General features: G+C 61.6%; 2 protein-coding genes across 4 annotated transcripts in view; one reads left to right on the top strand and one right to left on the bottom strand.

Annotated features, from left to right (window-relative positions):
• The window catches only part of CPSF2 (cleavage and polyadenylation specific factor 2), a 26,969-nt gene extending 1,641 nt beyond the window's left edge, over positions 1 to 25,328 (bottom strand). Inside the window, exons 1-13 of one of the 2 annotated variants that reach the window (XM_060184683.1) lie at positions 25,177 to 25,328; positions 16,842 to 17,021; positions 15,736 to 15,895; positions 15,213 to 15,318; positions 14,080 to 14,209; positions 11,904 to 12,019; positions 10,030 to 10,217; positions 9,202 to 9,492; positions 7,970 to 8,070; positions 7,086 to 7,286; positions 4,894 to 5,046; positions 1,259 to 1,484; positions 831 to 1,130 (exon numbers count right to left, since the gene is read on the bottom strand). In XM_060184683.1, the coding sequence (XP_060040666.1) occupies positions 831 to 1,130; positions 1,259 to 1,484; positions 4,894 to 5,046; positions 7,086 to 7,286; positions 7,970 to 8,070; positions 9,202 to 9,492; positions 10,030 to 10,217; positions 11,904 to 12,019; positions 14,080 to 14,209; positions 15,213 to 15,318; positions 15,736 to 15,895; positions 16,842 to 16,990 (2,121 nt within the window). In that variant the 5' untranslated portion in view covers positions 16,991 to 17,021; positions 25,177 to 25,328. Of the gene's footprint in view, positions 1 to 830; positions 1,131 to 1,258; positions 1,485 to 4,893; positions 5,047 to 7,085; positions 7,287 to 7,969; positions 8,071 to 9,201; positions 9,493 to 10,029; positions 10,218 to 11,903; positions 12,020 to 14,079; positions 14,210 to 15,212; positions 15,319 to 15,735; positions 15,896 to 16,841; positions 17,022 to 17,744; positions 17,815 to 25,176 lie in introns of those variants that run through there. The other variant, XM_007529062.3, reaches the window with a different exon arrangement.
• Positions 23,838 to 26,722, top strand: NDUFB1 (NADH:ubiquinone oxidoreductase subunit B1). 2 transcript variants are annotated; one of them, XM_060184685.1, is made up of 4 exons: positions 23,838 to 23,841; positions 25,889 to 26,041; positions 26,325 to 26,480; positions 26,639 to 26,722. In XM_060184685.1, the coding sequence occupies exons 3-4, from the start codon at positions 26,344 to 26,346 to the stop codon at positions 26,673 to 26,675; spliced, it is 174 nt and encodes a 57-aa protein (XP_060040668.1). In that variant the 5' UTR covers positions 23,838 to 23,841; positions 25,889 to 26,041; positions 26,325 to 26,343; the 3' UTR covers positions 26,676 to 26,722. The 2 variants fall into 2 exon arrangements, with proteins under 2 accessions (XP_060040668.1, XP_060040667.1); XM_060184684.1 differs by lacking the exons at positions 23,838 to 23,841; positions 25,889 to 26,041 and adding an exon at positions 26,084 to 26,207.

The raw sequence follows: 26,722 nt of genomic DNA, 5'->3' as shown, positions 1-26,722 counted from the left end.
CTCCAGACACACCCACACACAGAGACACACACACAGACACACACCCACCGGGATCTCTGGTCCTTCACTCCAGACACCCCCCCACACACACACACACTCACACACACACACACACCTGGATCTCTGGTCCTTCACTCCAGACACCCCCCCACACACACACACACACACACACACACAGACAGACACACACACACACACACCTGGATCTCTGGTCCTTCACTCCAGACACGCCCCCCCACACACACACAGACACACACACACACACACACACACACACACCTGGATCTCTGGTCCTTCACTCCAGACACGCCACCACACACACACAGACACAGACACACACACACACTCACACACACACACACACCTGGATCTCTGGTCCTTCACTCCAGACACCCCCCCCCACACACACACACAGACAGACAGACAGACACACACACACCTGGATCTCTGGTCCTTCACTCCAGACACCCCCCCCCACACACACACACACACACACAGACACACACACACCCCTGGATCTCTGGTCCTTCACTCCAGACACCCCCCACACACACACACACACACACAGACACACACACACACACACCCCTGGATCTCTGGTCCTTCATTCCAGACACCCCCACACACACAGACACACACAGACAGACACACACAGACACACACACACACAGACACACCTGGATCTCTGGTCCTTCACTCCAGACACCCCCCCACACACGCAGACACACACACACTCACACAGACACACACACACACGCAGACACACTCCTGACCGGCTGACAGGACCAGCAGTCTCAGGCAAGGACAGCGCAGGCAGGCAGCACTCTTACTTCGTGGGGCGGCAGGGGTTCCAGGGTGGGGATGACCTCGCTCTCTTCACCGGCTTCCCTGTCATCCTCCCCAAACAGGCTCTTCATGGCCTTCTGCTGGGCCGTCACGCTGGGGTCCGAGGGCGCGTCCACCTGCATCTCCGCGTCTTCGCCGTCATCCTTCAGCTCCCCCTCCTCCAGGATGACCCCCGTGTCCACCTTGGAGACCCTCATGTCCAAGACGCCGTCGATCCAAGCGAGCTCAGCGTCCCTGGCCTTGCAGAACTGCAGGGAGCTGACGAGCGAGTCCTTCAGCCGCACCTGGGCCGCGGGGGAGAGCGTCGGCGCCCTGGTCCTCTCCCGCGCCCGCGCCCGCGCCCGGCCTCACACCAACAGAGCGCTCGGGGACCAGGTCCAGCCCCCGGTCCCAGCGGGAGATAGCAGCCCACCTGGTAGATGTGCGTCTCGCTGGTGGCGTCCACCGTCTCGTGCAGCTTGGGAACGTACACCTTTATGTCCTTGCCGCCGAAGGCGCGGCAGCACTCGGCCAGGTCCCGGCCGGCCTCTGGGGGGCCGTGCACGATGACCAGCTGCCTCGGCCGCATCTGGTTGATGATCTTCTTGATGGAGTCCCCGTCGGAGCGGCCTTCGTAGTCTATGTACGTGACCCTGGCTCTGGAATCACACGGGGCCCTCTCAGCCGAGACACCCCCAGGGGCCACGCAGACAGCCGCCGAAGGGAGCTGCAGGGCAGCCGGGAGGCGGGTGGGGGTCCGCGGCAGGGTCCCGGGAGAGCCCGGCTCCAGCTCTAACTGCACTCAAGGAAGGGGGTCCAAGCCCCAGACAATCCCGCCACCCCGGCAGACTGGGGGGCCTCACACGTCCGAGAGGAAGGACGGGCGAGAGGCGGGCCTGGCTCTCAAAACAACGGTCAGCCAGCAGAGTGGAGCACTGAGCCGGGAACCTGGCCTGAACCCAGCCCCCGCGCTGAAGGAGGCGTTGGTGCTGCGGCCAGTGTGTCTATCTGCCTGTCTGTCTGTCGCCGCAAGAGCCGCTGGAGCCGGAGGCAGCTTGCGCCCGCACAGAGAGGAACACGCAGGCTGCCTGCCGCTCCACCAACACACCCACGACCCCCGTGGGGCAGGGGCTGGGGTTCACGGCAGGACGTGCCGCGACAAGGCGCAGACCCTACCCAATGGGCTCTCTGGCCCCTTTCCCCCTTTCATTTTGTGGAGATTTAATTACCTATTAACAGTAGAGAAAAAGAGAAAGGGCTCTGCTCAGCGCGTAATGTGGGGATGCGACTCCAGTCCTCGTGAAGGTCCAGTCCAGAGCTCTGGCCTCTGCACCACCCCGGGGTCCTCGTGAAGGTCCAGTCCAGAGCTCTGGCCTCTGCACCACCCCGGGGTCCTCGTGAAGGCCCAGTCCAGAGTTCTGGCCTCTGCACCACCCCGGGGTCCTCGTGAAGGTCCAGTCCAGAGCTCTGGCCTCTGCACCACCCCGGGGTCCTCGTGAAGGTCCAGTCCAGAGCTCTGGCCTCTGCACCACACCCAGGGTCCTTGTGAAGGTCCAGTCCAGAGCTCTGGCCTCTGCACCACCCCAGAGCTCTGGCCTCTGCACCACCCCCTGGCCCCCCCTCCACTGTTGATCTCTTGAATGTGCTCTTCTCTTTGGTCAATTTGCTGGTCTGCACGCGACATGCACTTTCCAGAACAGCCTAAATGTGTCGGCAGACAGTATGTGGTCAGGGAAAGTCTAGTCAGGGGTGGAAAGAGCCTCTCGGGCATGAGAATAACAGAAAATGGAGCAAGCTTGTCCCTCCGGTGGACAGACAGCAGTCTGCTGAGAAATGCCCCGCATCACAGGGACTCTGAGGGGGAGTGCTGAGTCTAGGTGCACACACACAGGTGCTGAGTCTAGGTGCACACACACAGGTGCTGAGTCTAGGTGCACTCACACACAGGTGCTGAGTCTAGGTGCACACACACACACACAGGTACTGAGTCTAGGTGCACACACACAGGTGCTGAGTCTAGGTGCACACACACACACAGGTGCTGAGTCTAGGTGCACACACACACACAGGTGCTGAGTCTAGGTGCACTCACACACAGGTGCTGAGTCTAGGTGCACACACACACACACAGGTACTGAGTCTAGGTGCACACACACAGGTGCTGAGTCTAGGTGCACACACACACACAGGTGCTGAGTCTAGGTGCACACACACACACAGGTGCTGAGTCTAGGTGCACTCACACATACAGGTGCTGAGTCTAGGTGCACACACACACACAGGTGCTGAGTCTAGGTGCACTCACACATACAGGTGCTGAGTCTAGGTGCACACACACACAGGTGCTGAGTCTAGGTGCACACACACACACAGGTGCTGAGTCTAGGTGCACACACACAGGTGCTGAGTCTAGGTGCACTCACACACAGGTGCTGAGTCTAGGTGCACTCACACACACAGGTGCTGAGTCTAGGTGCACACACACAGGTGCTGAGTCTAGGTGCACACACACAGGTGCTGAGTCTAGGTGCACTCACACAGGTGCTGAGTCTAGGTGCACACACACAGGTGCTGAGTCTAGGTGCACTCACACAGGTGCTGAGTCTAGGTGCACTCACACACAGGTGCTGAGTCTAGGTGCACTCACACACACAGGTGCTGAGTCTAGGTGCACTCACACACACAGGTGCTGAGTCTAGGTGCACACACACACACACAGGTGCTGAGTCTAGGTGCACTCACACACACACAGGTGCTGAGTCTAGGTGCACTCACACACACAGGTGCTGAGTCTAGGTGCACACACACACAGGTGCTGACTCTAGGTGCACACACACAGGTGCTGACTCTAGGTGCACACTCACAGGTGCTGAGTCTAGGTGCACACACACAGGTGCTGAGTCTAGGTGCACACACACACACAGGTGCTGAGTCTAGGTGCACACACACACACAGGTGCTGAGTCTAGGTGCACACACACACACACACAGGTGCTGAGTCTAGGTGCACACACACACACAGGTGCTGAGTCTAGGTGCACACACACAGGTGCTGAGTCTAGGTGCACTCACACACACAGGTGCTGAGTCTAGGTGCACACACACACAGGTGCTGAGTCTAGGTGCACACACACAGGTGCTGAGTCTAGGTGCACACACACAGGTGCTGAGTCTAGGTGCACACACACACACAGGTGCTGAGTCTAGGTGCACTCACACATACAGGTGCTGAGTCTAGGTGCACACACACACACAGGTGCTGAGTCTAGGTGCACACACACAGGTGCTGAGTCTAGGTGCACACACACAGGTGCTGAGTCTAGGTGCACACACACACACAGGTGCTGAGTCTAGGTGCACACACACACACAGGTGCTGAGTCTAGGTGCACACACACACACAGGTGCTGAGTCTAGGTGCACACACACACACAGGTGCTGAGTCTAGGTGCACTCACACATACAGGTGCTGAGTCTAGGTGCACACACACAGGTGCTGAGTCTAGGTGCACACACACAGGTGCTGAGTCTAGGTGCACACACACAGGTGCTGAGTCTAGGTGCACACACACACACAGGTGCTGAGTCTAGGTGCACACACACACACAGGTGCTGAGTCTAGGTGCACACACACAGGTGCTGACTTTAGGTGCACACACACAGGTGCTGAGTCTAGGTGCACACACACACACAGGTGCTAAGTCTAGGTGCACTCACAGGTGCTGAGTCTAGGTGCACACACTCAGGTGCTGAGTCTAGGTGCACACACTCAGGTGCTGAGTCTAGGTGCACCCATACACGTTTAACTGTATTCCAAGGTAACGTAAGCCAATGCTACAGCAACTGAAAGTTATTTCTCTTGAAGTCTAAAGGTTTTGGACCGGTCAGAAACGCCTTTCTGTCCTTCTAAGTGCAGTGTGCCCTGCAGTGTCTGTGTCACCACCCGCTCACACGCGGCTGCACAGGAAGGGAGGCAAGTCATCACCTGCAGCTGCTCAGACAGCGTGTCACCTAGGCAGGTGTTGGACATCCACCCCGCGCCTGTTTTCAAACGCCTCTGGCGCACTTACTTGATCTCGATGGACTCGGTGGAGGACGTGCACTTGGTGGGGACGTCGGCCAGGTCCTGGTGCGCAGGCTCCTCCCCGTTCGCCATGCCTGCCTCTAACTTGCTCTTCTCTTCTTCGGTAGCCTGGAGTTCCGGCACTAGGAAGTCCTCTGGTCTAAAAGGAACGGTCTGATTGAAAGCAGTGACGGGCACCGTATCGACACCTAGTCACGTTGCATCTGATCTCCCATCTCCTCGTGGAACTCAAGCTCAAAGGACACTTGACCCAAAGCCCGGCCGTCACAACATCAAAGCCCAGATGCCGACGCCCGGCTCCTCACAGCACAGTAGCGGAGGAGAGCCTTGCAGCACAGCGCGAGCTCACGGGAGGGCAGACAGCGCGCAGGGGTTCGTGGCCGGCTGTCACAGGACCACGGCTACCCAGCCTGAACGATTCTTTCTTTCTCCACCTCCGAGGCTTCCCTAGCCACTCACAATCTTCAAAAATGTCACGTCTCCTTTGATGTCTGTCTTTCTTGCCCCATCACAGGAGTTCACCGCCCCAGGCCAACTTTTCAGACAGACAGAAAGAAGCCACAGTAGTGAAGCTTCCGTCGGCGTCCACAGCCTAGCGGGGCACTGCCCGAGAGCCGTCCCGCCCGCCCTCCTGTGGATTCAGGATGCCGCCAGTCTGCTACCCAGGCAGTGGAGGTGGGCGCTGCACACCGCTGAGAAGAGCAAGGCACAGGTCGGCCTCCTCTCAACTCCACGTCCCGACCTCCGCAGCGAGCGCGCCCTACTTCCGCTGACTTCTGTCAGAGACCACGTTGAACTTGTAACACTCGACTTCCGCGTCTACGACTGTGAGGAGCACCCCGATCCCGCCGCACTGGTTCTGGGAAGCCCTCTGAGCGCTCGGCTCTGGGGCTCCGGGGCTCGGCACATGCGGCTTCTTCCCCAGTGGATGACAGCGTGTCGGCCAAGTGGAGCCTCTAGTTGCGTGCTTAGACGCAGCGCTCTGCAGATGAGATGAGCCGCAGAGCAGTCCTGGGGCCGACCAACTGGCCACTGGTCACGTGAACTGGGGACCAGCGCACCGAGCCACCTGCTAGTCCCCCCAGAGGGCCAGGCAGACGCGACACGTTTCCTGGCGGGGCCCCAGCATGACCACGGCAGCACCAGGGAAGGGAGAGTGGGAGGGCCAGCTCCTGAAGAGCTTTCGGCGTCACAGAGCTCAGACTCTACCGGCGGCGGGACGGAGACAGCCGAGGGGAAGCTGAAGCCACCTCGGACACGTGAGCAAAGCAGCAGGGGGCGGAGAAGGCTGGGGCCACCATGGACGGCGCCGAGGCATCATGGACCCGCAGCGGCCCGGCCCGGCAGCTCCGAGACACCGCGCCGGGACAGCAGCGTCTGGCTGCACGGGAACAGGCGGCTGCGGCTACTCTGCGTGACGGGAGTGCAGTCTGCTCGTGCTGGCTGTGACACACTCCTGACTAAAACTTGCACGCAAGCGCAAAAGACAGCATAAGGGTTCGGCAAAGAGACTCTCCTGCCTGAGGCTCCAAAGTCTCAGGTTCAATCCCCTGCACCAGCAGAAGCCAGAGCTGAGCAGGGCTCTGGTCTTCCTCCCTGTGTATCATCCTACCACGAAAATAAAACGTTTTTTAAAATAATAAAAAGGGGCCGGGCACTGGTGCATCTGGTCGAGCGCACGTTACAGTGCACAAGGACCCAGGTTCGAGCCCCCGGTCCACACCTGCAGGGGGAAAGCTTCGCGAGTGGAGAAGCAGGGCTGCAGGCGTCTCTGCCTGTGTCCCTCTCAGCTTCTGTCCCCAGCCAACAGTCAACCTGAAGTGCTGAGACAGAGCCCGTGTGCAGCACGCGGCCCACCTCCTGATCCTGACACGTCACGCCCCCAAAGCTCTTCCTCCCGTGTGGACTGAACCCCCTTCTCCAGCACGTGCCCCTCACCCTCCTTTTATGTGGGGATGGGGGTGGGGGTCCTGATCATTTTAGGCCTCAGCAGTAAAACCACCAGTCTCCCTTCTAGAACTCTCTCTTTACCAAAGTACCGCTCAGTCTTGGCTCACGGTGCCGTGGGACCCGCTAGCCTCAGGCGCGACTGTCCCTCCGCATAACCGCTGTGCCGCCTCCCGCCAAACTCTGGGCTCTCCGCACGCACGTGCCCGCATCCCCCACGTCCCGACGTACTTGATGATCTCTCCGTACTCGTCCCACTTGATGCGCTCCTCGGGCGCGGGGAACATGGGGTGAGACTTCTTGGCCTGCTTGAAGAAGCCGCCCTTGCGGCTGCCCTCGCCCTTCATCATGAGGTCGTGCTTCGCCTTGTGAGCGGACGGCTGGTCGACGTCCTCCTCCACGTCGCTCTCGTCGCTGGAATCCATGTCTACCCTGAGGGGTGGGGAGGGGCAGAGGTCACGGCTCCCGATACCTGATCCGCACTGGGCAGTCACGCTGACCTGTCATCAGAGTCCCTGGATGCCTTTCAGTGCGACAGCGTCAAGTGGTGCATCACAAAGCTCGGTGCTACGGCCGCCACACCACGGGCACCGCCGGGAACCCTACCAGGGCCGGGAGCTGGCGCAGAAGCACTGCGCCTGCCTTCAAGGCATGAGGTCCCGGGTTCCACCCTCAACAGCAACAGGGACAGAACGAGTGGAGCTCTAGAACTCACAGAATACAGAGGAGCAGGAGGGGGGCTGCAGTGGGGTGAGAGAAGCAGGAGGGGGGCTGCAGTGGGCCGGGCCGGGCCGGGCCAGGCGCACACGGTGAGAGGAGCAGGAGGAGGGCACGGGCCTGCGAGGATGCATGAGGCCCAGGGCAGATCTCCAGTGAAAGTGCTGAGGTCACAACAGCTTGGAGTTTCTGTTAAACTCTGAAACTTAGAAATAGTCCCAGCGGGGCAGACGGCAGGATGATTACGTAAAGAATCCCTCGAGCCTGAGGCTGGCTCCAAAGTCCCAGTTTCAACACCCCCCCACCACCACCACCACAGTCAGGGCTGACAGTCTCGGGTTAAAAAAAAGCTCCTGAATCCCGCATACAAACTATTCATCTGTCCGAAGACGACTCACTCCTTCGACTGCTCGAGCTTTTTAGCAGCTTCTTTCTTTACTTTTTCTTTTTCCAAGAAGTCTTCAAGTTCTTTCCCTTCCAGCTTCACACGTTTCCTCAACTAAAGAAAAGGAGACAAAAGGAAGACCCCCGCTGGAGGGATAAAAGGCGGCGAGGCGCACGCGTCCCGCCCGGGCCAGTTCATCTGAAGCGACTGTCCTGTGAAGTCTCGGTTTAGGCTGGCGCATGCGCAGTCACACCCCGACAGGCTGATTGCAACCCAGCCGCTCAGAAACCAGGTAACACTTTGCTGCGGGTGCTCTCTATGTGCTGACAACACCGAAAGCCATCGAGACACAAATAAATACGCCGTGAAAAAGACAGCTCTGCTGTTTCTGAGTAAAAGGGGAAATCATCACAAACTACTTTTTCCTAAGAGCCTTCTAAACCAGTTAAAAAATGACTGAAACCTACAGAAAAAGACGCACTGACAACCTCGGCGGCAACAGAGGACAGTCAGCATCGCTTTCCTGCTAAAGCTTGCCGGCGAAGGCCCGGGGGACAGCGCAGGGGATCAAGCCTTGGACGCTGGCAGGAGGACTCGAGCTCAACCCCCAGCACCACGTGGCAGTGACACCTGGTTCTCTCCCCTCAGATAAGTAGATAAAAAATGTAAAGGGGGCTGGGTGGTGAAGTCTGTCCCATCCCTGTACAAGTGGAGGAAGACTGCTGAGCGGCAGAGGGCGACAGCAAGGTCAGCGGATGTCAGGAACAAGGACGGGCCTGGACCAAGGAGAGGACGTGGAAACGCCAACAGAGTTTATGTCTTCAGGCCCCACCTAGAGCCTACAAAAGTGAGAGTGGGGAGCCAGAGAGGGGGAAGGGAGAGAGCGGGAGAGGTGGAGGGGGAAGGGAGAGAGCAGGACACGTCTGCTCAGCTCAAAAGGATGCTCAGCTCAAAAGGAAGAGCGCCGTCAGCAAACAGGTCTCAGCGGGGGGGGGGGGGGAGAGGGGAGGGGGGAGGGGAGGGAGGGGGAAAGCAGGGGAGGTGAGGGGACAGGGAGGGGAAGGGAAGGAGGGAGGGAAGGGAGGGGAAGGGAGGGGAAGGGAGGGAGGTCCCATCAGGTCTCGGAGACAGAACGCAGAGCTGCGCAGTCTCCGGGAGCTGTCTGAGAAAAGCATGCTCAGCTGGTGATCCCCGACAGAGGACTCGGCTTCCCCTCGGGTGCCGGGGGCAGACGCGCACACTCACCTCTATCTCTGTGACTTTTTCCGACGGGTTGTCGATCAGGAAGCGCGCCAGGGTCCCGGGAGTGGTTCTGTAGGTGAGGATGATGGAGTTCTTGGGGTCCTGGCACCACTGGATGAAGAGGTCCCGGGAGAAGCCGCACTCCAGGTCCGGCTGGCTGGCCAGCACCACCTTGGGGCTGGGCACCCGCGCCAGGTCGGCCAGCCCGTGGCACAGGGAGAGGTGGCGGAACTGGAACGGGTTGTTCCTCTTGTCTTCAAAGCACCGCATCAGCTTGTCGCTCATCCACTCCACCTAGTGGGGGACAGCCGCAAGGAAGCCGCACCGCACCGCACCCACTGCACGCCGGCTCCCGGAGCCCCGCTCTGGCTCATGGCGGTGTGGGGATTGAACCTGGGACTCTGGAGCCTCAGGCGTGAGTCTCCCCCACCCTGCGCCACAGCTCCTTCAGCGGCCTTTAGTTTATCCGTCCGGATGAGCGTGTTCTGGTTTTGTTCCTGTTAGACCCCCCCACTCCAGTGCTCTCCAGACGTGCGGCCCTGCGTCCTGCTACTGAAGCCATCAGAGACGGCGAGGAGCAGGCAGGGAGGGGCGCGCTCTAGGTGAAAACCTTACCCAGACGTGCTACTCCGAGGCAGCAGCTTATTAAGAGGAAAAGGAAGATGAGCTCCGGCCCGCGCCTGGGCTAAGGCCCACACTGCATCCCACTGAAGGGCCGGACACGTTAGACAAGTCACTCACCCAAGCCCTCTGCGGGACCAACATCACCCGCCCATCAGCCCCTGAAGCGGAGAAGCTGGCCCCGGGGTGGCCCGTGTCCGGCGAGCTCACCTGGGACTTGGAGAACTCCACCACGTTGTAGCTGACGTTGTTGAGCAGCGCCAGCGAGTACACGCCCAGCCCCGCGTCCTTGGTCCTCCAGATCTGGTCGAGCAGCTGCGCGAGCTCCAAGACCCGGCCGGCCGTGTCCACCGCGATCAGCACGTTGCCGTCGCCGCGCAGCGTCTCCAGGACGTTCGCTGGCAACAATAACAGAGGTCAGCCTGGGTCTCGGGCAGCATGGCGCACGGGGGCCCGGGTTCAAGGCCCCGGGCCCACCTGCAGGGGAAAAGCTTCACGAGTGGGGAGTGGGGCCGCGGGCCTCCCATTTCCCTCTTGATTTCTGTCTCTATCACATAAACAGACAAAACCTGAGACACTAAGCCCAAGTCCAGAGCAGCAGCACCTCTCGCCTCTTAGCAAAGTCTACGACACCACCTAAAAAAGGTGCCTTGGGCGGTAGCGCAGCGGGTTCGCCTGTGAAGCGACTCCCCTGCAGGTGGGGAGCCAGGGGATCAAACCGGGATCCTTACGCCAGTCCTTGCGCTTTGTGCCACGTGCACTTCACCCACTGCGCTCCACCCAACTCCCTGACTGAAGTATTTTTATATACAGCTCTTTCCCTAGAAGCAAGTCCACCTGGGCATATCAGGTAAAACCAAACTCTAGGCCAGATGGTGGTGCACCTGGTTGAGTGCACACACTATAATGCACAAGGACCCGGGTTCAAGCCCCTGGTCCCCACCTGCAGGGGGAAAGCTTCAGGAGTGGTGAAGCAGGGCTGCAGGGGTCTCTCTCCCTTTCTATCCCCCCTTCCTCTTGATTTCAGGCTGTCTCTACCCAATAAATAAATAGACAAAATTAAAAAAAAAAACTCCACCAGGGCCGGGCAGTGGTGCACTTGGTAATCAGCAAGTGTCCCAGCTTCGGCCCCCAGCCCCCACCTGTGGGGGAAGCTTCCTGAGAGGTGGAGCAGGGCAGCAGGAGGCCGTGTGTCCCTCTCACTTTGTCTCCACCCGTAAGAGGAACAGAGCTGAACAGAGGAGGTGGAGCGGCTTGAGTCAGTGCGGGCCAAGCCCACTAGGTGCGTGTGACACCTCCCCACCCCACAAGCTGGCAGGTGGCCCACATGCTCGCTCACCTGTGACCTTCCCTACGTCTGTCGTCTTAAGTGCGAATGTTTTTCTAGTTGGTTCACACAGCACCTTTATAATAAAAGCTGGCATTCCCTGGAAACACACCGGGTGTCCAGCATATGCTAGAATGTTCTATTAAGTTTTTTCTTTCTTTTTTTAATGAGACACAAACACCAGGGCCCTGCTGAGCTCTGGCTGACGGTGGTGCTGGGGATTGAACCAGGGATCCCAGAGCCTCAGGCAGGAGTGTCTTTTGCAGAACCACCATGCTGTGTCCCCAGCCTGTCCTGGAGTCTTGACAGTAGTCTAGGATTCCCTGGAAATTCACCCGTGGGACATGGCGATGGGCGGAGTGTGGGGCCGAGGAGCCAGTCCCTATCCTGTCCCAGGCTGAATTCAACTAGCAAAGCACCAGCTTAACAGGAGCCGTATGCTCACTGCACGCAGTTCTCACGGTGCTGAGTCAGTTGGTGACGGCCAAGAAAATCAAGCAGCACGGGCAGCACTGCACCACCACACGTGGACCAGGCTCTGGGGACAGGACTCACACGGCCCGGCTCTGGGGACGGGACTCACACGGCCCGGCTCTGGGGACGGGACTCACACTGCCCGGCTCTGGGGACGGGACTCACACTGCCCGGCTCTGGGGACGGGACTCACACGTGGACCAGGCTCTGGGGACGGGACTCACACCGCCTGGCTCTGGGGACGGGACTCACACCACCCGGCTCTGGGGACGAGGGTACATACTGAGAAGCTGCTCGTCTCTTTGCTTCCTCCGTGGCTGCACGTAGGTGGCATTGAACGAGTCTGTGATGAGCAGGGAGGGTCGGCTGAGCACCTCCAGCGAGCAGCCGTTCAGGTGGCTGTAAGAGGCCAGAGAGGGGCGTTCACGTCACTCCAACGACGACGGCTCTGACCTCAGAAGCTTCTCCTTTTACGAGTCTTTCTGCCTCTAGCTATGTGCTACTGACAACAATGGCTGATGAGCTCCAAAAGGCAAAATTAAGAACCTAGCGTGCGACCGGAGATCACTGACACACCAGTGCGCGCGCTTCCAGGCGGACACCATGTGTGTCAAGAGCAGATTAGCGGAGAGCGGGTTAAGCGCACCACCACCGCACCACCGTGCTCGAGCACCCGGGTTCAGCCCTAGTCTCCACCTCCCTCACGACTTCTCCCTCCAGCCAGTGAAAAAGTGACTAGAGAGCAGAGAAGCTGAGCGCCGGGAGCACAGGGAGCACAGGCCTGGCGTGGGGCCCAGCTCCCACCGCTGCATTACCAAGCGCCTCGGCTAGCGGAGCTCTGGTCGGCCTCTGCCACTCTGCCTCTCGGAGAAATGATAAAAGACCGTTTTTTAAAAGTTTCACTTTACGGGAGGTGGCACAGTGGATAAAGCACTGGATTCTCAACCATGAGGTCCCGAGTTCCGTCCCTGGCATCACATGTACCAGAGTGATGTCTGGTTCTTTCTCTGCCTATCTTTCTCATGAATAAATAAATTCTTTAAAAGAAAACACTGGGCATTGGGCGGTGGTGCAGCGGGTTAAGCACACAGGTGGCGCAAAGCACAAGGACCGGCCTAAGGATCCCGGTTCGAGCCCCCGGCTCCCCACCTGCAGGGGAGTCGTTTCCCAGGCAGTGAAGCAGGTCTGCAGGTGTCTGTCTTTCTCTCCCCCCCTGTCTTCCCCTCCTCTCTCCGTGTCTCTCTGCCCTATCCAACAACAACAACAACTACAACAGTAAAACAAAGGCAACAAACAGGAATAAATATTAAAAAATAAAAAGTGTAAAAAAAAAAGTTTCACTTTATAAAGTGCATAAAATATAACTTCATGTACAAAGATTAATCACCTTGTGTGAATATATCTATTGTATCAAGAAAGACACAAATATACATTTTCCAAGTTCACTTACTCTTTGGAGGAGAAACTGAGAGGGGAGGGGAAATAGGCGGAAGACACACCTGCAGCCTCTCTCTGGGCTTCGCCACTTGTGAAGCCTCCCCCTGTAGGTGGGGGCTGGAGTCTTGAACCCAGGTCCTTGTGACTGGTGGTGTGTGCGCCCAGCCGGGTAGGCCAGTGCCCAGCCCTGAGACCACATATTTCATCTTTTTTTTTTTCCCTTTTCAAAAGGCACAATTTTCTCCACAGAAAAGAACAATTTTAAAATACGTGGCAGTAAAAACACAATGCGCTCGAGGGCACTGTGTCCTTCATTGAATCCCGGGCCCCCAGAGCGGTTGAGGGACGGGCTTGCCGGTGGGGGAAGTGCGGTTTGCTATCCTCTGAATCCAGGGGCTTTTGGGCGTCTGGACCTGCAGTCTGCGGGCAACCCAGGAAGTCTGATTTCTTTACACCTCCTCTAAAGCCTTGTTCTGAGCTTCTGCAGGGGACCTGGGGCCTTCACTTTTCTTTCTTTCTCTCTTTATTTGGAAAGAGACAAAGATAAGTTGAGGGGGGAGACAGAGAGACACCTGCAGCCCAGCTTCACCACTCGTGAAGCTTTTCCCCCTGCAGGTGGGGACCAGGGGCTTGAACCCGGCTCCTTGCGCACTGTGATGTGCGCGCTCAAGCAGCCGCGCCAGCACCTGACTCCGAGACCTTCCACCTCTCCAAACCCAGAGCCCGACCTAAACTTCAGAAGCACTTTTGCCAGCCGGTCGGGTCGCTCCTCACGTTTCATCTTTTCTGACTTCCGTCACAAACAGTTTGTCACAGGACGGCAACATCACAGCACAGAGCCCACTGCACACCCACCACCAAACGCATCTCATCTTTAAAATGTGCGTCTGACTGATCTGGCGCCATGGAAATGGCCAAGCAGCTCTGAGGGGCGCGCACTGCTCGGAGCTTTCACTGCTCGAGCTGAGAAATCCCTGGGTTCCCGACCCGCCGCCCCGTCAGCCTGGCAGCGCGCTACCTACATCTCCCTCTTGTGGTTGAAGTCCACAGCATACACGATCTCCTCTTCCCCGTCCTTGACGATCTTCCAGATTGTCCCCCCTATCATGTGGCCGGCTGGCAGAGGCGTGATCGACAAGCCGTGACCTTTACCTGCAGCGATGAGACAGAGACAGCTGGAGCTTTTGATACCCCAGACAAGGGCTACCTTCCGACATGCGCTAAGCGGAGGTGCAGCACTCAAAGGCGACAGGGCACTCAGTGAAGCCCAAGCCTCACCCCCCACCGCCAGTCCTGCTGTGGTCTTACCGTATTTCTTAGAAGACTATCTACCTGAGTTGGGGAGGGGAGGGGAGGGGAGGGGGGGGAGGGGAGCGGCCAAGGGCCCCCATAATCTGGTCTGGTCCCGCAGGCACCGCGATGCCATGTGCTGACTGACGAAGACTTTTATGTGGCTCATGGCGATGTTATGAATACCCAGTGGGCCTGTGGCAAACCAAGTTCCTCACCCTGATAAGCCGCAGGCCAGCGGCCCAGGAAGCGGTGCAGTGGCTGAGGCACTGGACTATACAGGCTCCAGGTCAATCCCTGGATCACTGTTCTCTCTCTTCCCCTCTCGTCAGGAAAGAAATCTCGGGAGTCGGGCAGTAGCGGGTTACGCGCACGTGGCGCAAAGCACAAGGACCGGCGTGAGGATCCCGGCTCCCCACCTGCAGGGGGGTCACTTCACAGGCGGTGAAGCAGGTCTGCAGGTGTCTGTCTTTCTCTCCCCCCCTCTGTCTTCCCCTCCTCTCTCCGTTTCTCTCTGTCCTATCCAACAACGACGACATCAATAACAACAATAACTACAACAATAAAAAGCAAGGGCAACGAAAGGGAAAATAAATTAAGTTTCTAAAAAAATTTAAAAAATAAAAAGAAACCTTTAAATATGTCAACAGTGCGCTTGAAAACACTTTTTTTTTTTTTTTGACCTTACTGTATTAAAAACACATATATACGCAAATAAGACCCAAGTGATTTGAGGAAGATCAGCTTCAAATCAGGACAAAAGGTTCCATGTGAGAAAACGCTCAATGGCCCAGGACAGTCTTGGTGCTTCCGGCAGAGGCCCAGCTGCCTCCACACAAGCTTTACTACTGGACACGCCGCTCACCTTTCAAGTTCACAATCTGAGAGAACTTCAGCTGCTGGATTTTGTCAAAGGCCGCGTCCACGTCATCCAGCGTGAAGAGCGTGAAGTCTTCCGTGTTGTGTCGAGACTGAAAGAAGGCGTCAAGAGGTGAGGCCCGGTCTCCACACGCGTGTGCAGGCTGCGTGCCCCTCAGCCCCATCGTGTAGACAGGGACGGTGACCTGGTCGAGGTCACACATGAACCTCAGCCCCATCATGTAGACAGGGACGGTGACCTGGTCGAGGTCACACATGAACCTCTGCCCCATCGTGTAGACAGGGACGGTGACCTGGTCGAGGTCACACATGAACCTCTGCCCCATCGTGTAGACAGGGATGGTGACCTGGTCGAGGTCACACATGAACCTCTGCCCCATCGTGTAGACAGGGATGGTTACCTGGTAAAGGTCACACATGAACCTCTGGCCCATCGTGTAGACAGGGATGGTTACCTGGTCGAGGTCACACATGAACCTCTGGCCCATCGTGTAGACAGGGATGGTTACCTGGTAAAGGTCATACATGAACATCTGGCCCATCTTGTAGACAGGGATGGTCGCGTAGATGGCACAGTTGAGCCCCAGCTTTCCGACGGCGTAGGGCAGGGCCCCAAGATGGAGGGGGTCGGGGTGAGACAGCAGGACGGCGTCGACCTGGTGGACGTGCCTGGGGACACACGCACAGGACGCTGCTCAGCTCTGCCCTTAAAGGGCCCCCGCCGCGCCTGCCCTCCCGACACCCTGACCAGACCCTGCGGAGGGGAGGCGGCGGCGCTGGGCACCCCTAAACTTCACTCGTGTCGACAGTCGCTTGCCGTCAGTCGGGCTGTAAGCCGCACACGACGTGCAGCGGCCAGCACGTTTTCACAGAAGACGCGGACAGCACAGGGTCCAAACGGGTCAAACGGTCACCTTAATTCAAATCCAAACACTTGCTCTGGGTAGGACTGTGCCCTGCGGTCGACAGAGCGGGCAACCGCTATTAAAGCCCCGGCGAAACAGTGTTACGTAACCAGCTCGGCTGGCAACCGCGGGACGGTGGGAGACCGTGCGAACAGGGCGCGTCTCCTGTGGGTGCTGTCCCCACGGGTGGCGCGGCGCGGCGCGGCGCGGCGGCTCACGGCCCGTCTGTTACAGCGCGACTGCAGTCAAGCATCAAGCGCTTGGCTAAGAAACCAGGAAACGTCGTCTTGCCGTCAAGCGCCTCCACTGGCCTTGGCTTTCGGACCCTGCACAGTGGCGCGGCGCGGCGCGGCGCGGCCCTTTGTGTCACGCACGGGCGGCACCGACACCCACCGCCCGCCCGGCGGCGTCGGGGCACAGAAAGCAAGCCCAGGGCGCGCGACTGCAAAAATCCCACGGGCTCTGTCTCCGAATGCTCCCAGTCACCATCCTGCTCTGTCCTAAAGCGAGGCCCAAAGACTGCAGCCGCCCCGCTAGCCGCAGGAGGACCCGACTCAGAAGGCGGAGGGTCGGAGCCGCGAGCGCCGAGCCAAAAGGCCGGAAGGTCATCGGGGAAAAGCCAGCTTCCCCCCACCGCGAACCAGGGCCCACGGCAACACGCCAGCGGCACGGCTGACGGCAGCGGGTCTAGAAACGCGGGAGCCGCTCACTTCCTCAGGGAGTCGATGACGTCCATGGAGAAGTGCTCATCCCAGCCGCAGTCCAGCAGGAAGCGGAACTCGTCGACCTGGAGCAGGTAGCACAGCGCAGACTCCTCCTGCACCCCCGAGAGGGTGGTCAGCTTGATGATGGACGTCATCTTCCTGTGGGCCCGCCGACGACGCAGAGCTCTGGAGGGAGAGAGAACACGGGGAGCCAGAAAAGCTTCACGTTAGGCTGCGACAAAGAGCCGAAGGGGCGACTCGCAGGAGCTGAGCTGAGCTTCGCGAATGTGAGCGCAAACGCCGTCGCTGCCGAGCCCACCCTCACCCGCAGCCACTCACTCTCCCTCGGCGGCCTGACCCACCGCACGCAGCCGCCACCTGGGGGCCGCTCCCGAGCCCTCGCCCTCGCCCGCACAGAGTCCGGCCTGCGGCGGGCAGACGTAGCGAGCTCAAGAGTCATGCCCACCCGTGGGCCTCCAACGTGCAGTCTCCAGTCTCCGGCGGTGACAAAGCCCTCTCGGCCCGACCGAGAACAGAAACGCCGTCTCTCTGAGGGCCGTTATCAGCAGTTTCGGGACGGGCCTCACAGAGGCGCCTGAGGAGGCCCCAACCTCAGGCCACAGCGCAGGTCTAACGAGGGGCCTTCTGCTCCGTCCTCTGGCTGTCAGACGGGGAAGCGAAACGCAAAGCGCCCCGTCCGTCAACAGGAGCCAGCGCGTTCGTGCTACAACCTTCTGTGGGGTGGCCACGTGGACCCGGGCTGCCGTTGTCTCTCTCTCTCCCCTTCTCTTGATTTCTGTCTCTAGCCAATAAGTCAAATGTTCTCTGCCGCCTCAGATTTCCACAGATGACAGTGGCTCTCGGTGAGCCACGCTGTTGGATCAGACAACCACCCCACTCATCGCTTACTGTATCTCAGCCTCACTCGGGGGGAACACCGCGAATCCCAAGTCTGCTGGTCTACAAAGCAGAGAGAGTCTCATGAGCGTGCCGGCTGTCACTTGACAATTCTTTTTTGTTTCAATATTCATTTTCCCGTTTTGTTGCCCGTTTTATTGTAGTTATTATTATTGTTGTCGTTACTGTTGGATAGGACAGAGAGAAATGGAGAGAGGAGGGGAGACAGAGAGGGGGAGAGAAAGACAGACACCTGCAGACCTGCTTCACCGCCTGGGAAGCGACTCCCCTGCAGGTGGGGAGCCGGTCCCTGCGCTTCGTGCCACCTGCGCTGAACCCGCCCGCCCCCCGCCGACTCTTGTCAATCCCGGTGAGTCCTGCTCTGCCCTAACGCGGACACTGAGCAGCGGTGAGCTAGCTAACAGCAGCTTTTCAATATTGCTATTTGTTTACTTGCTCACCCCTTACTAGAGCCCTGCTCAGCTCTGGTTTGCGGCGGTGCAGGGGACTGAACCTGGGACCTCAGAGTCTCGGGCACGAGTCTCGCACAAGCGTCTCCTCAGTAATGCCACCTCCCCAGCCCTCATGTGCTCTTCCTCTTCTTAAAGAAGCGTCTAAGAGGCTTAGTGTTAGATCAAGACCGAAACAAGGAAGCAGGATGCGCTCGCTCGTGGACAGGACACGCCCGCCCTCGCCTCCTCTTACTTTGTTGCCCTCTCTCGGCCGTTGGCTTGTGGGAGTTTTAAAACAGACATTGGCTTACGTAGCCGTACCAGAGGAGGCGGGATCTTACTTGTCCCCAACAGTCGCAGGACTTAGGAGGGGAAGAAACGATGAGAAAAATATTCAAAACGGGGGCACACAGAATCTCAGGAGAACACAGCGCCCAACAGGTGGGCCGACCGTGAAAAGGCCTGACAGGCCGGGCGGGCGCGCGGGCAGGGCCGGCGGCTCCGCTCTGAGGCGGGCGAGGACTCGGGATGAGCGGCGGCCAGCTCTCCCCTGTCGCCTGGCTGACTCCTTCAAGCCGGACGTCTGTCGTCTCAGCACGGCCCTTGACCCCTGCGGCTGGGGTGGCGGGGTGGCGGGGTGGCGGCAGCTCCCGGCTCGCCTCCGGCCCTCTCACTGCAGCCCGCAGCGCCACCCGGCCCCTCCAGAAACAGCCTCACACCTCGCCTTGCTCGGACTCTGGAGCCTCTGACTGCTTGAAAACAAACACAAGCCGGGGCAGGGTGGCGGCACGCCTGGCGGAGAGCGCGTCACAGTGCGCAAGGACCCGGGTTCCGGCCCCCGGCCCCCACCTGCAGGGGGAGAGCTTTGCGAGTGGGGGAGCGGTCTCTCTCTCCCTCTCTACACCTTCCCTCTTGATTGCCGGCTGTCTCTACCCTGCCCAGAATGAGATGAAAGCAAGCAGCACCTGAACCTGAATACGCCCACAAAGTCCCCGGCCCCCACAAGCAGCTCCTGAATAGCCCACAAAGTCCCCGGCCCCCGCAAGCAGCACCTGAATAGCCCACAAAGTCCCCGGCCCCCGCAAGCAGCTCCTGAATATGGCCACAAAGTCCCCGGCCCCTGCAAGCAGCTCCTGAATAGCCCACAAAGTCCCCGGCCCCCGCAAGCAGCTCCTGAACCTGAATACGCCCACAAAGTCCCCGGCCCCCGCAAACAGCACCTGAACCTGAATACGCCCACAAAGTCCCCGGCCCCCGCAAGCAGCTCCTGAATACGCCCACAAAGTCCCCGGCCCCCGCAAGCAGCTCCTGAATATGCCCACAAAGTCCCCGGCCCCCGCAAGCAGCTCCTGAATACGCCCACAAAGTCCCCGGCCCCCGCAAGCAGCACCTGAATAGCCCACAAAGTCCCCGGCCCCCGCAAGCAGCTCCTGAATACGCCCACAAAGTCCCCGGCCCCCGCAAGCAGCTCCTGAATACGCCCACAAAGTCCCCGGCCCCCGCAAGCAGCTCCTGAATAGCCCACAAAGTCCCCGGCCCCCGCAAGCAGCACCTGAATATGCCCACAAAGTCCCCGGCCCCCGCAAGCAGCTCCTGAATAGCCCACAAAGTCCCCGGCCCCCGCAAGCAGCTCCTGAATAGCCCACAAAGTCCCCGGCCCCCGCAAGCAGCACCTGAATAGCCCACAAAGTCCCCGGCCCCCGCAAGCAGCTCCTGAATATGCCCACAAAGTCCCCGGCCCCCGCAAGCAGCTCCTGAATACGCCCACAAAGTCCCCGGCCCCCGCAAGCAGCTCCTGAATAGCCCACAAAGTCCCCGGCCCCCGCAAGCAGCTCCTGAATAGCCCACAAAGTCCCCGGCCCCCGCAAGCAGCACCTGAATAGCCCACAAAGTCCCCGGCCCCCGCAAGCAGCTCCTGAATATGCCCACAAAGTCCCCGGCCCCCGCAAGCAGCTCCTGAATACGCCCACAAAGTCCCCGGCCCCCGCAAGCAGCTCCTGAATACGCCCACAAAGTCCCCGGCCCCCGCAAGCAGCTCCTGAATATGCCCACAAAGTCCCCGGCCCCTGCAAGCAGCTCCTGAATAGCCCACAAAGTCCCCGGCCCCCGCAAGCAGCTCCTGAACCTGAATACGCCCACAAAGTCCCCGGCCCCCGCAAGCAGCACCTGAACCTGAATACGCCCACAAAGTCCCCGGCCCCCGCAAGCAGCTCCTGAATACGCCCACAAAGTCCCCGGCCCCCGCAAGCAGCTCCTGAATACGCCCACAAAGTCCCCGGCCCCCGCAAGCAGCTCCTGAATATGCCCACAAAGTCCCCGGCCCCCGCAAGCAGCTCCTGAATACGCCCACAAAGTCCCCGGCCCCCGCAAGCAGCTCCTGAATACGCCCACAAAGTCCCCGGCCCCCGCAAGCAGCACCTGAACCTGAACGCCCACAAAGTCCCCGGCCCCCGCAAGCAGCACCTGAACCTGAATACGCCCACAAAGTCCCCGGCCCCCGCAAGCAGCACCTGAATATGCCCACAAAGTCCCCGGCCCCCGCAAGCAGCACCTGAATATGCCCACAAAGTCCCCGGCCCCCGCAAGCAGCTACTGAATATGCCCACAAAGTCCCCGGCCCCCGCAAGCAGCTCCTGAATAGCCCACAAAGTCCCCGGCCCCCGCAAGCAGCTCCTGAATACGCCCACAAAGTCCCCGGCCCCCGCAAGCAGCTCCTGAATACGCCCACAAAGTCCCCGGCCCCCGCAAGCAGCACCTGAATACGCCCACAAAGTCCCCGGCCCCCGCAAGCAGCACCTGAATACGCCCACAAAGTCCCCGGCCCCCGCAAACAGCTCCTGAATACGCCCACAAAGTCCCCGGCCCCCGCAAGCAGCTCCTGAATACGCCCACAAAGTCCCCGGCCCCCGCAAGCAGCTCCTGAATAGCCCACAAAGTCCCCGGCCCCCGCAAGCAGCACCTGAATAGCCCACAAAGTCCCCGGCCCCCGCAAGCAGCTCCTGAATATGCCCACAAAGTCCCCGGCCCCCGCAAGCAGCTCCTGAATATGCCCACAAAGTCCCCGGCCCCCGCAAGCAGCTCCTGAATACGCCCACAAAGTCCCCGGCCCCCGCAAGCAGCTCCTGAATACGCCCACAAAGTCCCCGGCCCCCGCAAGCAGCACCTGAATATGCCCACAAAGTCCCCGGCCCCCGCAAGCAGCACCTGAATACGCCCACAAAGTCCCCGGCCCCCGCAAGCAGCTCCTGAATATGCCCACAAAGTCCCCGGCCCCCGCAAGCAGCTCCTGAATAGCCCACAAAGTCCCCGGCCCCCGCAAGCAGCTCCTGAATAGCCCACAAAGTCCCCGGCCCCCGCAAGCAGCTCCTGAATAGCCCACAAAGTCCCCGGCCCCCGCAAGCAGCACCTGAATAGCCCACAAAGTCCCCGGCCCCCGCAAGCAGCTCCTGAATACGCCCACAAAGTCCCCGGCCCCCGCAAGCAGCTCCTGAATACGCCCACAAAGTCCCCGGCCCCCGCAAGCAGCACCTGAATAGCCCACAAAGTCCCCGGCCCCCGCAAGCAGCTCCTGAATAGCCCACAAAGTCCCCGGCCCCCGCAAGCAGCACCTGAATAGCCCACAAAGTCCCCGGCCCCCGCAAGCAGCTCCTGAATACGCCCACAAAGTCCCCGGCCCCCGCAAGCAGCTCCTGAATACGCCCACAAAGTCCCCGGCCCCCGCAAGCAGCTCCTGAATACGCCCACAAAGTCCCCGGCCCCCGCAAGCAGCTCCTGAATAGCCCACAAAGTCCACGGCCCCCGCAAGCAGCACCTGAATATGCCCACAAAGTCCCCGGCCCCCGCAAGCAGCTCCTGAATACGCCCACAAAGTCCCCGGCCCCCGCAAGCAGCTCCTGAATAGCCCACAAAGTCCCCGGCCCCCGCAAGCAGCTCCTGAATACGCCCACAAAGTCCCCGGCCCCCGCAAGCAGCTCCTGAATACGCCCACAAAGTCCCCGGCCCCGCAAGCAGCTCCTGAATACGCCCACAAAGTCCCCGGCCCCCGCAAGCAGCACCTGAATAGCCCACAAAGTCCCCGGCCCCCGCAAGCAGCTCCTGAATATGCCCACAAAGTCCCCGGCCCCCGCAAGCAGCTCCTGAATATGCCCACAAAGTCCCCGGCCCCCGCAAGCAGCTCCTGAATATGCCCACAAAGTCCCCGGCCCCCGCAAGCAGCTCCTGAATAGCCCACAAAGTCCCCGGCCCCCGCAAGCAGCTCCTGAATACGCCCACAAAGTCCCCGGCCCCCGCAAGCAGCTCCTGAATACGCCCACAAAGTCCCCGGCCCCCGCAAGCAGCTCCTGAATAGCCCACAAAGTCCCCGGCCCCCGCAAGCAGCTCCTGAATACGCCCACAAAGTCCCCGGCCCCCGCAAGCAGCTCCTGAATACGCCCACAAAGTCCCCGGCCCCCGCAAGCAGCACCTGAATAGCCCACAAAGTCCCCGGCCCCCGCAAGCAGCTCCTGAACCTGAATACGCCCACAAAGTCCCCGGCCCCCGCAAGCAGCACCTGAACCTGAATACGCCCACAAAGTCCCCGGCCCCCGCAAGCAGCTCCTGAATACGCCCACAAAGTCCCCGGCCCCCGCAAGCAGCTCCTGAATACGCCCACAAAGTCCCCGGCCCCCGCAAGCAGCTCCTGAATAGCCCACAAAGTCCCCGGCCCCCGCAAGCAGCTCCTGAACCTGAATACGCCCACAAAGTCCCCGGCCCCCGCAAGCAGCACCTGAACCTGAATACGCCCACAAAGTCCCCGGCCCCCGCAAGCAGCTCCTGAATACGCCCACAAAGTCCCCGGCCCCCGCAAGCAGCTCCTGAACCTGAATACGCCCACAAAGTCCCCGGCCCCCGCAAGCAGCTCCTGAATACGCCCACAAAGTCCCCGGCCCCCGCAAGCAGCTCCTGAATACGCCCACAAAGTCCCAGGCCCCCGCAAGCAGCTCCTGAATACGCCCACAAAGTCCCCGGCCCCCGCAAGCAGCTCCTGAATAGCCCACAAAGTCCCCGGCCCCCGCAAGCAGCTCCTGAATACGCCCACAAAGTCCCCGGCCCCCGCAAGCAGCTCCTGAATACGCCCACAAAGTCCCCGGCCCCCGCTTCGCGCCACCTCCCAGCTCAGCTTCGGTTCCACCCCGGAGGGGCGGCCAAGGGCACACCTGCTGGCACACCTGCTGGCACACGGGGCACTCGGCACACAGGACTGAGCGCAAGGGCCCCAGCTGGAGCCCCGCCCCCACCTGCGGGGGCCAGTGAAGCCGGCCTGCAGGCGGCTCTCTCCTCCCTCAACTCCTGCCCTAGCCGATAAAGTGGGAAGCGGCAGGGCAGAGCGCACCGAGACGCTCCCACGCCGGAGGCTGCCCGGCTCCATCCCCGCACCACCGTGAGCCAGGGCTGAGCTGAGCGGGGCTCTGGCGGGGAGGAAAAAGACTCCAGACAACAAAATCAAATGGGGACACGGCCGCCGGGCGCTGGTCCGTGCAGCCGGCAGAGCCCCACCCGCGGCCCTGCCCAAGGAGGCCCTAGAGCGGCCCCGCGACCCCGCGGGCGGGACCCGGCCTCGGCCACGTGATCACGACTAAGGCGCCCGGGCCGGAGTCAAAGCCACCTGGGCGGCGGGGACCCCTCCAGTGAGGTGCTGGTCCATCCAGCAGACAGCAGCCTGACAGACAGACAGACCCAGAGTCCACACGCCCTGCACACCCTGTGGGCCCGGATGCCAGCACCCAGGAAGGACCTGTTCTGACCAGGGCTCAGAGGGCACAGGGCACACTGTGAGTCAGGGTGTAGACCGCAGTGTGGACTATCAGCGTGGGGCCTACAGGGAGTGGCTCCTACAGCGTGGACCCCACAGCTAGACCCCAGTATAGACACTATGGCGTAGACCCCGCAGCGCAGACCCCAGTGTAGACCCGAGCGTAGACCCCACAGTGTAAACCTGTGTAGACCCCACAGTGTAGACCCCGCAGCGTGGACCCCACAGCTAGACCCCAGTATAGACACTATGGCGTAGACCCCGCAGCGCAGACCCCAGTGTAGACCCGAGCGTAGACCCCACAGTGTAAACCTGTGTAGACCCCACAGTGTAGACCCCGCAGCGTGGACCCCACAGCTAGACCCCAGTATAGACACTATGGCGTAGACCCCGCAGCGCAGATCCCGCAGCGTGGACCCCAGTGTGGACCCCACAGCGTAGACCTGTGCAGACCCCACAGCGCAGACCCCACAGCGTAGACCCCACAGCGTAGACCTGTGTAGACCCCACAGTGTAGACCCCACAGCGTAGACCCTACAGCGTAGACCCCACAGCGTAGACCCCACAGTGTAGACCCCACAGTGTAGACCCTACAGCGTAGACCCCACAGCGTAGACCCTACAGCGTAGACCCCACAGTGTAGACCCTACAGCGTAGACCCCACAGCGTAGACCTGTGCAGACCCCACAGCGTAGACCCCACAGCTAGACCCCGCAGCGTAGACCTGTGTAGACCCCAGTGTAGACCCCAGTATAGACATTATGGCATAGACCCCGCAGTGCAGACCCCAGTGTAGACCCGAGCGTAGACCCCACAGTGTAGACCCCACCGTGTGGACCCCACCGTGTGGACCCCACCGTGTAGACCCCACCGTGTAGACCCCGCAGCGCGGGAACCCCCAGGCCCCTCCCCGCGCCGTCCGCCTGCCGCGCGAGGACACCGAGTCCGAGTCCCCGCGGAGACCAGAGGCGGCGGGCAGCCGGAGGGGTCGCGAGTTCGCGCCACGGGGCGGCCGGCGCGCTGGGCAGGGGCCGGGGGCGGGGGGGGCAGGGGCAGGGGGGCCGGGACCGGGGCGAGGCGGGAGGGGCGGCAGGGGCGCGGAGGCCTCCACGGAGGGCGGAAGCCGGAGCCGGAGGCGGCCGGGAAATGGCGGCGGGAGGTCGGCGGGGGTCCCTGGGCGCCGGCCCACCGGGTCGCTCACCTCGCCGGGGCTCCCGCGTCCTCCTCCCTCCGCGCCCCGCTCGGACCCGGGCTCCGCGGCGAACGGCGGTGCTCAGCGCGGACCCGAGCGGGCGACGGGCGGAAGGCGCGCAGTGGAGGCCGCCATCCTGGGCGCGGGCGGGCGGAAGTGGCGGAAGACGTGCGGGGACACCGCCTTCTCGGGGCGGGCGGGCGGAAGTGGCGGAAGACGTGCGGGGACACCGCCTTCTCGGGGCGGGCGGCCGGAAGTGGCGGAAGACGTGCGGGGACACCGCCTTCTCGGGGCGGGCGGCCGGAAGTGGCGGAAGACGTGCGGGGACACCGCCTTCTCGGGGCGGGCGGGCGGAAGTGGCGGAAGACGTGCGGGGACACCGCCTTCTCGGGGCGGGCGGCCGGAAGTGGCGGAAGACGTGCGGGGACACCGCCTTCTCGGGGCGGGCGGCCGGAAGTGGCGGAAGACGTGCGGGGACACCGCCTTCTCGGGGCGGGCGGGCGGAAGTGGCGGAAGACGTGCGGGGACACCGCCTTCTCGGGGCGGGCGGCCGGAAGTGGCGGAAGACGTGCGGGGACACCGCCTTCTCGGGGCGGGCGGCCGGAAGTGGCGGAAGACGTGCGGGGACACCGCCTTCTCGGGGCGGGCGGCCGGAAGTGACGCAGCGCAGGCCGCCCTTCGGACGCGGGGCGGCGGGGTGGGGCGGGCCGGGTGCGACCGTCGCCGAGGGACAGGGACGCCGCCGCCAGCCGCTGCCGGCGACCGCGGGACCCGGCGTGACCTGCACCCGGGGGCGCGGGGTCGGGGGGCCCGAGAGCCAGACCCGCGCGGCTGACGACGAGCTCGGCGACCCCCGCCCCGGGCACGACGAGCGGTACGGCCCTTACTTCCGGCGGGGGGTCGGCTGCTGACTTCCGGCGCGGGCGGGACGCCACGTGACTTCCGGCGTGGGCGGGGCCGGAGCGCCACGTGACTTCCGAGGGGGCGGGGCGGCTCCGTCCTTGGTCGCGGGGTCGCGCGGGCGTGCGGGGCGCGTGCAGGTGGGCCGGGCCGGGCCGGGCAGGGCAGGGCAGGGGGCTCCCGGGTGGGTGGGGCGGGGGCTCCGGTGGGGCGGCCAGGCCCGCCCGCGGCCCCCAACCACCGGCCGCCTCCTCCAGGTGCCCTCCAGGCTGCGCCATGAGGCTGCTGCAGGTGCTGCGCGACCACTGGGTGCACGTGCTGGTGCCCGCGGGCTTCGTGTTCGGCTGCGTCCTGGACCGGAGGGCGGACGAGCAGCTGGCGGCCTTCAGGAACCGGAGCGCGCTCTTCCGCCGGTGCGCGGCGGGGGCAGCAGCCGGGCGGCTGTTGGGGCGGGGCGGGGCGGGGGGCGGCCGTTCCCTCCCCACCACCCCCTCCCAGCATCCCATCGCCCCTTCCCCGGCACGCCCCCCCCCCCCCCCCCCCCTCACGCCTCCCCTGCGTCTCTCCCCAGGGAGCTGCGGCCCAGTGAAGACGCCACCTGGAAGTGAGGCTGCCTGCGGGGCTCCGGCGCCAATAAAATGTGTCGGCGCCCGGA

This window comes from Erinaceus europaeus, unplaced genomic scaffold (genome assembly GCF_950295315.1).
Source record: "Erinaceus europaeus unplaced genomic scaffold, mEriEur2.1 scaffold_900, whole genome shotgun sequence".
Taxonomy (NCBI): domain Eukaryota; kingdom Metazoa; phylum Chordata; class Mammalia; order Eulipotyphla; family Erinaceidae; genus Erinaceus; species Erinaceus europaeus.
The sequence above is the reverse complement of the archived record's forward strand: the minus strand, read 5'-3'. Positions and strand labels throughout refer to the sequence as shown.

Coding starts and splice junctions, on each gene's coding strand:
- NDUFB1 (XM_060184685.1), top strand. CDS start 26,344: ATGAGGCTGCTGCAGGTGCTGCGCGACCACTGGGTGCACGTGCTGGTG. Junction 26,481..26,638: donor CGGAGCGCGCTCTTCCGCCG/GTGCGCGGCGGG, acceptor GTCTCTCCCCAG/GGAGCTGCGGCCCAGTGAAG.